The 16013-nt window shown below is 36.5% G+C and overlaps 1 protein-coding gene and 1 pseudogene across 3 annotated transcripts in view; both read left to right on the top strand.

Annotated features, from left to right (window-relative positions):
* TAFA2 (TAFA chemokine like family member 2) overlaps positions 1–7589 on the top strand; it is a 486266-nt gene extending 478677 nt beyond the window's left edge. For all 3 annotated transcript variants that reach the window (XR_004384699.1, XM_032874627.1, XM_032874628.1), the window contains one exon: positions 5432–7589. Coding sequence is in view for 2 of the 3 variants with exons in the window: in XM_032874627.1 (XP_032730518.1) it covers positions 5432–5443 (12 nt within the window). In the remaining variant the exon portion in view is untranslated. The remainder of the gene's footprint in view (positions 1–5431) is intronic.
* Positions 7590–14422: 6833 nt separating this feature from the next.
* Positions 14423–14903, top strand: LOC116877557 (annotated as a pseudogene).
* The last annotated feature ends 1110 nt before the right edge of the window (positions 14904–16013 follow it).

Raw genomic sequence — 16013 nt, 5'->3', positions numbered from 1 at the left:
CCTTTCTTGATCAAAACTCTTCACAGTGTAGGGATAGAGGGTACATATCTCAATACCATCAAAGCCATCTATGAAAAACCCACAGTGAATACAATTCTCAATGGGGAATAACTGAGAGCTAAGGTCAGGAACATGGCAGGGATGTCCACTATCACCACTGCTATTCAACATAGTACTAGAAGTCCTACCCTCAGCAATCAGACAACAAAAATAAATAAAGGCATCCAAATCGGCAAAGAAGAAGTCAAACTCTCATTCTTTGCAGATGATAGGATACTGTATGTGGAAAACCCAAAAGACTCCACTCCAAAACTGCTAGAACTCATATTGGAATTCAGTAAAGTGGCAGGATATAAAATCAATGCACGGAAATCAGTTGCATTTCTATACACCAACAGTAAGACAGAGGAAATAGAAATTAAGGAGTTGATCCCATTTACAATTGCACCCAAAACCATAAGATACCTAGGAATAAATCTAACCAAAAAGGCAAAGAATCTATAAAGTACTCATGAAAGAAATTGAGGAAGACATAAAGAAATGGAAAAACATTCCATGTTCATGGATTGAAAGAACAAATATTGTGAAAATGTCTATGCTACCTAGAGCAATCCCTATGAAAATACATCAATTTTTTTCAAAGAAATGGAACAAATAATCCTAAAATTTATACAGAACCAGAAAAGACCCCATATAGCTAGAGGAATGTGAAAAACAAACAAACAAAACAAAACAAAACAAAACCACCAAAGTTGGCAGAATCACAATTCCAGACTTCATGCTCTTATTACAAAGCTGTATTCATCAGGACAATATGGTACTGGCACAAAAACAGACATATAGATCAATGGACGAGAATAGAGAGCCCATAAATGGATCCTCATCTCTATGGTCAACTAGTCTTTGACAAAGCAGGAAAGAATGTCCAATGGAAAGAAGACAATCTCTTCAACAAATGGTGCTGGGAAAATTGGATGGGCACATGCATAAGAATGAAACTGGACCGTTTCCTTATACCACACACAAAAATAGACTCAAAATGGATGAAGGATCTCAATGTGAGAAAGGAATCCATTAAAATTCTTGAGGAGAACTCAGGCAGCAACCTCTTCCACTTCAGCCACAGCAACTTCTTCGTAGAAACATTACCAAAGGCAAGGGAAGCAAGGGCAAAGATAAACTATTGGGACTTCATCAAGTTCAAAAACTTTTGCACAGCAAAGGAAAAAGTCAACAAAACCAAAAGACAGCTGACAGAATGGGAGAAGATATTTGCAAACGACAGATCAGATAAAGGGCTAGTGTCCAAAATCTATAAAGAACTTAACAAACTCAACACCCAAGGAACAAATAATCCAATCAGGAAATGGGTAGAAGACATGAACAGACATTTCTGCAAAGAAGACATCCAGATGGCCAACAGACACATGAAAAAGTGCTCCACATCACTGTGCATCAGGGAAATACAAATTAAAACCACAATGAAATACCACCTCACACTAGTCAGAATGGCTAAAATTAACAAGTCAGAAAACGACAGATGCTGGCGAGGATATGGAGAAAGGGGAAACCTCCTACACTGTTGGTGGGAAAGCAAGCTGGTGCAGCCACTCTGGAAAACAGTATGGAACTTCCTTAAAAAGTTTAAAATAGAGCTATCCTATGTCCCTGCAGTCACACTACTGGGTATTTACCCTAAAGATACAAATGTACTGATCTGAAGGGATTTGTACACCTGAATGTTTATAGCAGCAATGTCCACAATAGCCAAACTATGGAAAGAGCCTAGATGTCCATCAACAGATGAATGGATAAAGAAGATAAGGTATACATATATAATGGAATACTATGCAGCCTTCAAAAGATACAAAAGCTTGCCATTTGCAATGACATGGATGGAACTAGAGGGTATTGTGCTAAGCGTAATAAGTTAAGCAGAGAAAGACAATTATCATTGATCTCTCTGATATGAGGAATTTGAGAAGCAGGGCGGGGTCATGGAGAGTAGGGAGGGAAAAAAATGAAACAAGATGGGATCGGGAGGGAGACTATAAGGGACGATAGACTATAAGGGACTCTTAATCTCGGGAAACAAACTGAGGGTTGCTGGGGGGTGGGGGATAGGGATAGGGTGGCTGGGTTATGGACATGGGTGAGGGATGTGCTATTTTGATTGCTGTGAAATGTGTTAAGCCTGATGATTCACAGACTTGTACCCCTGGGGCAAAAAATACATTATATGTTAATAAAAAATAATAATTTAAAAAACCCAAGAGCAACATTTTTAAATGTTAGATTGCATTAATATTTCTTCAACAACCCTTACATATCAGGAAAGAGTCAAATGGCACTTATTTTCCAACAAGCATGCCAGAATTTTAATTTGAGTAACTTGGACTTTTTTGCTAAAGTATATAAATCATAAAAGGGTTGATTTTTTGTTACATTTTAGACAATTTCATTTTAAATATTACTATTTCTTGTGTACTAGGTGATTAAAATTGGTGATAATATACATATATTCAGAATCATCCTTATGTTTTTCAATCTTTGGGTTTTTTCACTTGGTACAAATATGGAGGTTGTCAAAGAGGGGGCGGAGTCATGCTCACAGGTGCTCATATTTTGTATTACATTGGAAAGGACAAGTGATTACTTAGCCTTTGTTTGGATTCCTTGAGAGTTCCTCTAATTTGACTAAATGTCTGCTAGTGTGATCCTCTCATTGTACCTTAGTGACTCTCTTGTTAAAGATTTGTGCATTAAAAAAAACACAAAACTTTTATTGTACTACCTCAGAGTTGGTGTTTTCGTAAACATCATCATATCCTCACAGCAACTCCGTAAGGCTAACAGGATTATCCCCTTTCTACATACAGGGAAACTGAGGGTCTGAGAGGTGGCATGATGCCTCCACTGTGCCTGTGAGTACTATATTCTGACCTTAGCCTAGAACTCCACATGTCTAACCACAATTACTTGATCAGAGTAACATACAAAAATGAAATCGAAAACAAATAGCCCAGTTAAACCCTATCTTTATCTCATTAAAGGCGCTAGGATATTTTTAAGATTAATAAACTAGGATATTTTTAAGATTAATAAACTTAATTAATAAATTAATAAAGATTATCTCATTAAAGGCGCTAGGATATTTTTAAGATTAATAAACTAGGATATTTTTAAGATTAATAAATTAATAAAATAATTAATAAGAAAAATAAACTATTTTTAAGATTAAGATAAATAATTAATAAAATAAATTAATAAAATAAAGATTAATAAACTAGTTTGTAAAACTGGAGGAAAAAAGTCATTTCAGTCATGTTTTGATCTATGTTAGACAATTCTTTTAGTCATGTTTAAGCTTTAATTTTTGAGAAATTATTTTAGCTGCTACAAAAAATAAAAATGTAGATTTATGATATTCTTAGGATATGCATTGTATATATGTTTATGTGTATACGTGTATGTTTTCTGAGATGGAGGAAAATTTGTTCCAGTACATAAACCTTTGGTATTGTACTATAAATGTGAGTGTCTATTTTTAAAATTATGTGAAAAACAAAGCTTTAATATATAGATGAGAGACTCACTCCCCAGCTTTATAGAAACTAGCAGGATGAAATACTTAGCTTGGAATGAAGATAGAAGAATACATCTACCATACCCACGAAGAGATTTCTTAGAACCAGGGTTTGAAATGACACAGGAGGACAGGCCACGCGCTCCCATGGGGTCACAGCACCATGTCCTTCCAGCTGCCTATGCTGAGTCCCTGCGGAGGCTCACTCATTTGTTCTCTCTTAGTCTCTCAATTCGTCTCTTTTCTTTGCACTAGTTTTGGAAATACAGTCTCTTACCATGCTTTTTGAGTCTTCTTACCAAGAGAAGAATCTCCAGAAAAGACAAGTGGATCTGATCAGGCAATGGCCATCAAAGTTTGTGTTAAATCAGTATTTATCAAGAAAGTTTATCCTAAAGAGTTTGTATTTTTCATAATGATCAGCTATCTCCATTGACAACCTCTGACATAATGTCTGTAGAAAAATTCATATTTACTTTCCACGGTGCTCTTAACATTCACACTCAGACTGGGAGCCATTCACAGAACTATAAAATGACAAATCGAAAGTGAGATTGCTGCCCTAAGATAGCCCCTGCTCCCAGCATTTCTGGAGGTGAACAGGCCCCATCTGTGTTTGATCCTTCCATCCTCAGTTCAATTTCTCCCACAGTTCCTCTGTGGATGGAAGTAAGAAGCTTTAAATATGCAAGCAGAGGCTCCTTCCTTGGGCAGGATAGCTGACCAAAGAGACATAAATAAGATGGCTGCTTCCACACAGAAAATAATTGTTTTTGAATTTATAGCTTCCTTTTAGATTGGGTGTGGTAGTGCCTGAGTTAGATTATTTTATTTAATGTTTCTCTTTCTTATAGTTGATCAAAAAACAACAAACAAAACCTTTCCTTAAATATTTTATGAAAGGATGAATAATTATATAATTTGATGGAATAAAACCAAAGTATTCACAGTAACTTTCAAGAATTCACCTTTTGTTATAACCATTGCTTAAAAAGAGGTTATGCAACTGTTAAGTACCTTGGTATTAGAGTATACCTAGGAATTTACTGACACAGCAGAAATCTTTCTATCCATGTATCATCTACATGTATGCATACAGATCGATCTACATAGGTATCAGGTATTCCAGATGTTTACTATTTTTTCCCATACACAATCTTTGGACCTAAATAGGTGTGAGAAGCCAGTGTGAATCTCCCTTAGTAATATTTATAATAGCATCAATAATACTAATCAATTTTTCGAGAATTTCTGGACACTTTTAAAACTTAGTGAAATAGTGTACAATCATTGTTTTTCTCCCCAGATATTTATTTTTCCTCATAGTTATTTTTTCTGAAATCTGATTGAGTCAAATAAGCCCTCAAGTTTTAAACTATTTCAAGAATGGATTTTATAGAGCCAATGCCCAACAACTTTCTTGAAGATGTGGTCTGATTGTATTCCTGTGAACTAAGGTCTTTCTTTACTGAGGCCTGGCATAGAGTGTTTATGATCTCTGGATTCTATCCTCCAAGACTTTACAAAGAACAAAGATTCCAGAATCATTCTTTGAATTTGAGACATGTAGCATCACAAGTTAAGGTCTTCCTGGTCTGCAGTCATTTGGATAGTTGTGCAAATGGCTCTAAAAATACTGTGAAAGGATAAAAAGAAAAAAAAAAACTTGTATTTTTTTTATAAGGTGGCAACATCTGAATATGCTAGTCCTTTAAAATTCAACAATTTATTTGATAAAGCAAATACTACCATTTTGAGTTATTAATTTCTAATACTAAATTGTGTTTGCAGTTTTAAGATCATAGCCTTCTTATAAAATGATTGTATTTTCTTCTTCCTTTGTAGGTAACCCATTAACAAAGGATAAATCAAGTGATCCTCAAGCCTGATTACATTGAACACATGCACAGAAACTTAATTCCTGAGGTGATCTTGAAGGGAGATTTTTATATCGCTCACAAGAGGCACTGCAGAGTCTTATTTCCAAGGGATTTCATGGCTCGTAATCAGCCTCTTCTTGAAACCGAGACTTTTAAAAAGTCAGACATGAACTTCTATGTCATGAAGATTTTGTCAGATTTGAACTGTGTTCAACTTGTAAAATTGCACTTGCTAAGAGAATTTGAATTTGCCATCTGAAGAGCTGGTGTTTCCAGGTGATGTCAGAGACACTCACCTTTATGGTTCTTGGCCTCAAGTGTGACTGTTTTTCTTGCTTCTGAAAGTCTGCCAAGTGCACCGGCCTGCAGCCATGGATGTGTTCCTGGGTCTGGTCATGTGTTCATTGGCTGGTGGGACTGCACCCGGCTTTACTGACATTTTCTTTGTGAACTTCTCCTCTGGCATGGTGTAGACTGAGATGATTTTATTTGTAACCTAATCTTGGAGCTCTGAAAGCCTACATGTTTTAAGAACAAAAGTTGCTTTTGTTAAAGGAATGGAAATATATATCCATTGATAATAATTATTGTTGGCAAGTAATAGTTATCTGAATACATCAATCATATAAGAATGTATAGACAAGCTGACATGTTTCCCCAAGGCTAACATACTACTGCAGCTCTCTGTCAGTTAAATAGGTAGTAGTTAGAACTGAATTTCCATTTTCATTATATGCTATTTTGTACTTCTAGAGTACTCTCCCTCTTGGTTGTTTTGTTTTGTTTTTTTAAGTGGGCTTTTTCCTTTGTTTATATTTACTTTTTCCCTTCACAGAAATCAGCAGTGAGCAGTCAAGTATGTAGGTAGCTTTCAGTTTCAAAAAATCGCCAGGGATGCATGTGGATTTCTGATTTCTTAGCTTGAGAGTTAGTCACTTAAGATTTCTTCTAGTAAATTTTTTTTAACTGTCCTATCATTTTAATAGACTGTCCCTTGCTCGCTCCCAATGACTGTTTGAATGCTTATATATTTGTTTGTTCAGTCTGTTAATAGAACTGTTCATTTTCCTTGGTCTTGAATTTATAAATATTTGCTTATAGTTGTCCCATTCAAACAATTTCTTAGGTCAGTTTCTGTCCACAGTTTTGTAGTCATTTTAACATTTTTTGTTTTTCAGTTCTACAGGAAAGTCTTACAAATATTTAAAAGCCTTAAACATGTACGTACTTTTTTTCTAAGTTATTAGAGAATGTATAATTTTATACTACATTTATTTTATTTCATTTGTTATGTGAAGGTAGAGAAGAATTGAAAATGCATAGCCATTCTGTAATAATATTGTGTAAATGTATAGTTGAAGGGATGTAACCAGAGAGACTTCTTTGTTTACTCATCTTAACCTAAAAGGAAAGTACTTCAGAAATTGTCCTATTAGAAGTTCCATTATGTTAGAAAAAATGTGACCATCTTTCATATTTTTAAAACTCACTGACATGATCAATTAAGTCTATGCTGGTTTCCATGATGGAGGCTGACATACCTTGGAGAGTTTTGGTCTGTTAGTTGGCAACGAATTTCAAAGACCAGTACATTACCCAGAATGTCTTCTGGGCAGAAAAATTGAAAATGTAAAATTTGTCAAAAAAATTTGTAAAGTATACTTTGGACAGCGAACCAAAGTGTATTGCCCCACAAGTCCATGGGATGAAATGACTTCCTCCCTCCATGTTAGTTATACATAAAATTAATTAGATGACTCTGAGTGGATTTTGCAATAGTTCAAGACTGTGTGAATTCAGAAAGGAAAAAATAACAACTGTGCTGGAATTTTTGCATCAATTGTAACAGCATTAATTTCTTTGGAGCAAAGTAGAAACCTGTATTATTTTGGAAATTATGAATTTGTCCTAGGTTTGTTTGAAATTATACATCATGCTTCTCATTTTTTTTAAACTGAGTCCTTTAAAACAACACTGGAAATTCTGTATTATATACAAGTGTAACACATGCATATCAATAGAAAAAAATAAATGGAATTTCAAATATACTAACTAGATTATCCCCAGTAGATTAATGTTGTGACTATTCAGAAAAGGTAAATAAAATTGGGATATAAAATGGACTCTCTTCATGAGTTACATTTGGAGAATCTGTTTTCTAGTGTTTTATTTCAAAAGTACTTCAGTTACTGTCCAGAAAAACCTCTGAATTCATGGGGAGCTGACATAAATTTTTCAGTCTAACTTTTAATAAAAATGCATAGCAACTCTTGCCATTTACACAAGGTTCCAATACTTGGTTTGTTTCTTTGCTAGGAAACAATCGAAAGAGATATATTTACACTTGTGCTATTATTTGCCCATATCTTGACTATGAGCACAACTGATGTATGTTTACTAGCAATATGCAAAATGCTTTTTATTATACAAATTGTTAAATATACTGCTTATCCTTTAAAGTTTATTATATATGGAAATGTTAATGAAAATATCAGATATGGCTATAACAGCTTTCAAATTTTTTAAAAAATAATTTTGACAAATAGGTTAAAATTCACAATCTGTTACCAAAAAAAAAGTGGAAAATTGTGTGCCCTTTCCCCCACTGTTCTCCAATGCCAAAATCTTATAAAACCAAGAAACTGACATTGGTACAATATTATTAACTCAAATACAGATCTTACTTAGACTTTACCGGTTTCACAAGCAGTGTGTGTGTGTGCATTTGTGTGTGTGTGTGACAGAAAGAGAGAAAGAGAGAGAGAGAGAAAGAGAGAAAGAGATCTTATCCTTTTCAATTAACTTAGTAAAACTTTACAGTGGTGTGTATTACAGTATAAGAATATGGTTAATGACTGACGGATTTGTAATAACATTTTTCAAGTTTTCTATTTTCAGAATAACATCCTTTAACTTTGTTTTTGTTTTTTTTGTACACTCTTGTTGCCATAACATAATGGAGACTTCCAGTTTTAAGGCCAGACAGTAGTACCACATGTGATTTCAAACTTCGTTTTGACTTTAATGAGTAAGAGGAGAACTGAGAATCTGTACATAAGGATGAAATAAAAAGGGAGTTTATCCTGTTCTTTATTTCCCTTAGCATGTCCTGTGCTATACAATTAGGCTGTGACCTTTGATGATACAAAATAGCTAATAGCACAATGACTAAATGGGACTTGATCTTTATGAAGTTTTGATTATTTTCTCAATTCATAGATGATAGTAGGTATATCCAGCTAGATTACATTTGGGGGTTAGCTGAAGTTTAAAATACTTTAAAAATCAGCTTATGAGGTACTTTTTCAATGTTCTACTTAGGCATGGCACTGTGCTAATCTATGGGAAAATGGGTACACAAAAGACTTAATATTCCATATTTGTTCTGATTTTTTTTCATGTTTTTAATATATTCCAAGTTACTAAATAGGATGCACTATGTCATAAATATTTATCTTGTTACACAAAGTGACTGAACTTTATTTTTGAACTTTATTCTAGAAGTTAGGAGAACAGGACAGTGCGTGTCCATAGTTGCGTTTTACAGATTTTAGCAAAAATGTGATTATGGACCTGAAGAGAAGTAACAGAGGACTAAAATAATCCAGGGAAGAGGAAATGAGGCCTGATCTTGGACTATTACACTGAGAAGAATGTGAAACAATAGATATCAATGCCAGCTGCAATTTAAATTACTTGAGGATCCTAACAATTACCCATGCTTGACCTTACTCTCTGATATGCTCTTACATGTGCCCAGCCTTTAATCCTAGACCACTAGTTTTTTTTTTTTTTTTTAAATAAAAGCTCCCTAGGTGATTCTAATGAGCATTCAGCATTAGGAACCACTAATGAAGGGTTTTGCACAGGGTGGAAGTGATGAATTGGGTGAAATGATTGGATGAATCAGAGGAAAACATGGAAGAGAACTCCAGAAGGCCCTGGGCTTACTAATATGGGCTAACTGAGGCTCAATTAAATATGACAGAAAAACCTGGGGAAGAGCAAGCATAGTGGAAGGTAGAGACAATGAGTTCATTTTTTCAAGCCTACTGAGTTTAAAGTACCAATGAAACATTCAGGTCATGTCAGATAGGAAATGAACAGGTTTTATTGGATTTGTAATTAGAGGTTACTGTTGATTTTGGAAAGAGCAGTTTCAATGAAGGGCTTATTTTAGAATTGAGCTTTCGTTGGGTTGGACAATGAATAAGAGATTTGCAAGTGGAAATAGCACACACAGAATTCTCTTTGAGGGGGTAAAGGCAAAGTACAGTAGTGTTTATGAAGGGGAGGCAGAATCCAAAAAGTGCTTTTTTTTAAAATATGGGAGAAAAAAGAGTGTGTTTATTTATGCTGCAAAGGGAGAGGGAGGAGGGGGAGCAGTGTGTTAAGAACCTAGAACTGAAAATAAAAAGGAAATGAAAGCAGGGGTGTCCATATCTATATGGAAAGAAAGTCATAATGTGTAAGGAAGAAACAGAACCAAATCCCATAGAAAATCTAATGGGGTAAACAGTGAAGAAGCAATTGGCACTTAGGTCTTTGGTGACCTTCCACACAACAGTGTCACTAGTGTGGTAGACCATAAATCAAAGAGCAATCATAGGGGGTTGATAAACCCTATGGGTGAGTTTCAGCTTATACCTGGGCTACTGAGGGAAAGTGAATGACTCCAAGATTATAAATAGATTAATAAGAGAAATTAGCCAAGTCATAATATCCTTATTTATAAAGTAAAACCACGTTGTCTCACAGGATTGTTGTGAAGGTTCAATGAGTTAATATACGCAAAGTGCGGTATGTACTACATAGTATTTCCTAAATGGTTGTTCTTCATTTGTGAAAGAGGTCAGTTCTGTTCACCCTGAAATTGGTGTAAAAACTGTGTTGACAGAAAATAATAAAACCACATCATATACGATATAAAAAGTTTTGGGGCCCTGCTGGTATTTGTGCTAAATAGAATGAGAAGATGCAGAGGCACTGCATTTAAACCACCTTTTTTCAGAAATTGTGCGGCTGCAAAGAAGGTTAAAGAGTAACCAGTGGCAGAATAAGTGAAAATACAGTTTCTTTGACAGAGACCAGAAAGGTTGACAGCTGAGCAAAAGGAGAAGTAGAGAAGGAGAAATTGATAAAAGAAGGGATTTATTGGGAACAGGTTGGGAATATCAAAGGGAAGGGTTAGTGTGAGAACAATCTACGTTTTTGCTGTTAGATAAATGAACAAAAGTGGATGAAGCTGGGGAGAAATTTAAAAGCAAGGTTAAAGGAAATAACGCCTGGGGGCCTCTGGGCTGAGGGAGTAGCAGCACGTAGAGGTTTTAAGTAGAGGAGATTTATCTGCTGAGTACACAAGATACAGAGTTTGGTTTAAAATTAAGGCAAACAAAATATCTGAAGCAAATTTTGGTGTTTTTAGATACTCAGAGCTCAAAAAGCAGTAAAGTCATAATATAAGGAATTTAATCTGTAGAGATATGTGACTTTTTCATTAGCGTAATGCAGCCTGGACAAAAAATGGTAAATGAATAGTGGGATCATTGGATGAAAATAGGCAAGGCTAAAAGGCTAGCATCTCTTGAGTCCTTACTCTGTGCCAAAAGTTCTAAGAACTTTATAACTTAATCTAATCTTATTTGAGATATATATCATTGCTACTACTATTCTGTAACAAGAAAACTGGGGCATGGAGAGGTTAAACAGTTTCCCTACTGTCTCGTATTAGTAAGTGGCACAGCCAGGATTTTAACCTCTGTCGTAGCAAATAGTACAGTGTTAGCTTACATGCCATGAAGGAGTCTATGAAAGGGCTATAAGAAGACTCAGAGGGCCAGTAAAATAAAAGGGAATGATGTTTATAAATCTAGATGGGGTAGAAACTAGATTTGAAAGTGGAGAGCAGTTTAATTAGAGATAAGGAATAAGGAGAGATCCAGTGATTAACAAATATTTTTGTGCTCTTGTGTGCCAAGAATTGTGTTAGAAGCAGTGAATAAAATGTAAGTACAGTTGACCCTGAACAACATATGTGTGAACTATGGGGGTCCATTTACACGTGGATTTTTTACAATACAGTACTACAAATATGTTTTCTCATGCTTTTCATAACATTTACTTTTCTCTAGTTTTATTGTAAGAATATAGTATATAATATATATAACATAAAATATGTGTTTATAGACTCTTTGTGTTATTGATAAGGCTGGTCAACAATAAGCTATTAGTAGTCAAGTTTGGGGGGAGTCAAAAGTTATACATGAGACTTCAGGTCCAAATTGGTAACATAGGAAGATCCTGAACTCACTTCCTCCGTGGACACATCAAATATACACCTATTTATACAGCAAAAACTGAAAGCTGACTGAACAGCCTCCATACAACAGAAGACGGACCATGTACAAAATGGGAAGAGAAACAGAGACATGGTAACAGAGAATCCCCACCCCCAATGTTGCAAACTGAAGTGGGGAGGGATAGTACCAATGGATGTGAGCAGATTCATTAACCCTCAGGCTCACAAAAAGGGCCATGACTTAAAAGGGCAACTTGAATATAAAAAGGATCGAGCCCCAGAACCCTGCCCAATGGCAGGGTAATTGCTAGAACTCACTTCAGGTCAGAGGGGCTGGCAAATGCCATGGTTTACATTCCCACTCCACCTTGATAGTGTGGCTCCTTGATGACAGGGTTCAGGCACTGTAACTGTCCTGATGCCTCAGTGAGCCCCAGGCCCCTAGTAGATACCAGCCCTAGAGGCCCTGGGGCACAGGGAGAAGAAAGGCATGTTTTAAAAGAGCAACTATGATATACAAAATGCAGGTCCAGAAGTCCCCAAATGGAAGGGGAAAGCTACTGAAACTCTCTCCAGGTTGGAGGGGCTGGTGAGCTCAAGAATTTATATTATTACTCCACCATGATAGTGTGGACAAGAGCAATATCCAGTGACTGAGGTGGCCTACCACCTCAGTGAGCCCTGGGCCCCTAGCCCACACAAGCCCCAGCCATCTATCTCATCAAGGTCGTGCATACCCAAACACCCATGGGCAGTGCTCACTAAAGCTCCAGGTATCTTGCCAAGGTGACAAAGGTGCAAAGGATCCTGGAACACTCCAGACCTGCACCCTTTTGGTTCCAAACAACTTGCCAGGGCAACCACTGCACAAAGTGCTCCAAGATCTCTGGCTCATGCCTACCTCAGCTCCAGCTGCCCCACCAGGGCACCCATGTGCAGCACCTGAGGACTCCCTGGCCCATGCCCCATCTCAGTTCCAGCCACTCTGCCAGGGCACCCCTCCCCACCCACACACCTGGCTTGCACTCAGTCCAGTTTCAGCCATATCACCAGGGTGCCCTCTGCATGGAGAGCTCTGGAACTTCCCAGACTGCACCCACTTCAGCTCCAGCCATCCCACCAGTGTGGTCCCAGCACAAACTGCTTAAGGACCCCGAGTCTGCAACCAGGCATACACAATCTACATAAGGGATGTTGATGATAACAAGTTTATTCCTTCAAGTTTAGGAGAAGTATCTTTTCTGCCTAATTCATAGAAACAAGCAAAGAAAGTCAATTGAAATGAAGAGACAGAAGGATATGCTCCAAATGAAAGAACAAGACAAACCCTCAAAAACAAACAAACAAATAAGTAAATGAAATAGAGATAAGCAATATGCCTGCTAAAGAGTTCAAGGTAATGGTCATAGTAGGGGGCCTGGGTGGCTCAGTCAGTTGGGCATCTGCCTTTGGCTCAGGTCATGATCCTAGAGTCCTAAGATCAAGCCCTGCATTGGGCTCCCTGATCGGCAGAGAGCCTGATCCCCCTCTGCTCCTTACCCTGCTCATGCTCTCTCTCTCTAATGAATAAATAAAATCTTAAAAAAAAAAAAAAAAAAAAAAAAGCAATGGTCATAGAGATGCTCACCAAACTGGAGAGAAGAGTAGATAAACTCAGTGAGAACTTCAACAAAGAGATAGAGAATATAATAACCAATAAGAGTTGAAAAATGCAGTAACTGAAATGAAAAATACACTAGAGGAAATCAAGAGTAGATTAGAGAATGAAGAAGGAGAGACCAGTGGTCTTCAAGAATGGGTAATGAAAAACATTCAGACTGAACAGCAAAAAGAAAATAGAATTTTAAAAAATGAGAATAGGTGAAGGGATATCTTATACAATGTCAAGCGAATAAACATTTGTATTATAGGGGTCCCACAGAAGGGGAAGAGAGAGAGAGAGGGGCAAAAAATATGTATTTGAAGAAATATAGCTGAAAAACCTCCTTAACCTGGGGAAGGAAACAGACATCCAGGTTCAAGAAGCACAGAGAGTTACAATCAAGATACACCCAAGGAAGTCCACATCAAAACATATAATAATTGAAATATCAAGGATTAAAGATAAAGAAAGAAATTTATAAGTAGAATGGGAGAAGTGACTACTTATATCCAAGGTAAATTCTATAAAATTATAGTTGAATTTTCAGGAGGAACTTTAAAGGTCAGAAAAGAGTGGCATGATACATTCCAAAATGTTGAAATTTAGGGGCGCCTGGGTGGCTCAGTGGGTTAAGCCTCTGCCTTCGGCTCAGGTCATGATCTCAGGGTCCTGGGATTGAGCCCCGCATCGGGCTCTCTGCTCAGCAGGGAGCCTGCTTCCTCCTCTCCCTCTGCCTGCCTCTCTGCCTGCTTGTGATCTCTGTCTGTCAAATAAATAAATAAAATCTTTAAAAAAAAAAACTGTACCAAAAAAAAGAAAGAAAAAAGAAAAGAAAGAAGTACAGTCCAATATCCCTGATGACCATGATGTGAAAGTCCTCACCAAAGTATTAGCGAACCAAATTTGGCAATGCATTAAAAAGACTCTTCACCACAATCAAGTGGGATTTATTCTGGGAGTGCAAAGATGGTTGAATATTTGCAAATCAGGCTGTGGGCTCTGGGCCGCCAGGGTCAATGAAGGATTGCAAGATCGCTGGGTGAAAACTTGCTCTAAAAACCACTGACTGGGTAGCTTTTGTGGGGATCATACCCCAAAACCAGAGGCCATTGCTAACTCCCCGAAATCCTGGAATGAGACACTTACCTCCAGGTTGGCTACTCTCCCTGAGAAACCACCCAGGCTCACTACAAGGTCAATGTGGTAAAGACTGGCTTGGTAGATGACTATGAGAAGTTTAATGCCCTGAAGTTTCCTGTGCCAGAGGATAAATATACTGTTTAGGTGGCTGTTGAAGAAAAAGAAGATGTGAAAAGTTGTGCTGAGTTTTTGTCTCTCAAAGGCCAGGATTGAGGAATGTGAAAAAAAGCTGGAGAGGATGAGGAACATAATTCCATTTGATCAGGTGACCATTGAGGACCTGAATGAAGTCTTCCCAGAAACCACATTAGACAAGAAGTATCCCTATTGGCCTCAAAGCCAATTGAAAATTTATAAACTTGAGATGGGAAGAAAGTTCTGGCCCTTGTATTATAAAAGCTGGACATTAAAAATAATGATGTGGTCAAAAAAATTTGTAAATCAATGTGATACACCACATTAACAAAAAGCAGGGTAAAAATCATATGATTATCTCAAGAGATGTAGAAAAAGTGTCTGAAAAATTCAACATCCATTCATGATAAAAACTTTGAACGAAGTGGGTTTAGAGGGAACCTACCTCAACATAATACAGGCCATATATGACAAACTCACAGATAACATCATACTCAATGTGAAAACCTGAGAGGTTTTCCTCTTAGATCAGGAGCAAGACAAGAATGTCCACCCTCACCACTTTTATTCAATACAGTATTGGAAATCCTAGCCATAGCAATTAGACAAGAAAAAGAAACAACTTATATTTCTATCTTATATATCTTATATTACCTAATTGGTAAGGTAAAAGTACAATTGTCATTACTTAGAGATGACATGATACTGTACAGAGAAAACTCTTAAGACTCTATCAAGAAACTATTGGAAGTAATAATGAATTTCATAAATTTGCAGGATACAAAATTAATATACATAAATTTGTTGCATTTCTGTACACTAATAACAAAGTACCAGAAAAAGAAATCAAGAAGCAATTCCATTTACAATTGCACAGAAAAAATAAAACACCTAAGAATCAACCAAGGAGGTACAATAGTCATATCTAAAAGCCGTAAAACATTGATGGGAAAAACAAATAAACCAACAACAACCCTGAAAGCAACACAAATAAATGCAAAGATCTAACATGTTCATGCATTGGATGAATTGATACTATTAAAATATCCATACTACCCAGAGCAATCTACAGATTCAAAGCAATCTCCATCAAAATAACAAAATAACAGCATTTCTCATAGAACTAGAACAAATAATACTAAACTTTGTATGGAACCAGAAGACTTCAAACAGCCAAAGCTATTCTGAGAAAGAAAAACAAAGCTGGATGCATCACAATCCCAAATTTTAAGATATACTACAAAGCTACAATAATCAAAACAGTATGGTATTCATACAAAAACAGATACATAAATCAATAGAACAGAATAGAGAATTCAGAAATAAACCCAT

This window comes from Lontra canadensis, unplaced genomic scaffold, assembly GCF_010015895.1.
Source record: "Lontra canadensis isolate GAN:19392208 unplaced genomic scaffold, GSC_riverotter_1.0 scaffold53, whole genome shotgun sequence".
Taxonomy (NCBI): Eukaryota; Metazoa; Chordata; class Mammalia; order Carnivora; family Mustelidae; genus Lontra; species Lontra canadensis.
Note: the sequence above shows the minus strand (reverse complement) of the source record. Positions and strands in the feature narration are given on the sequence as shown.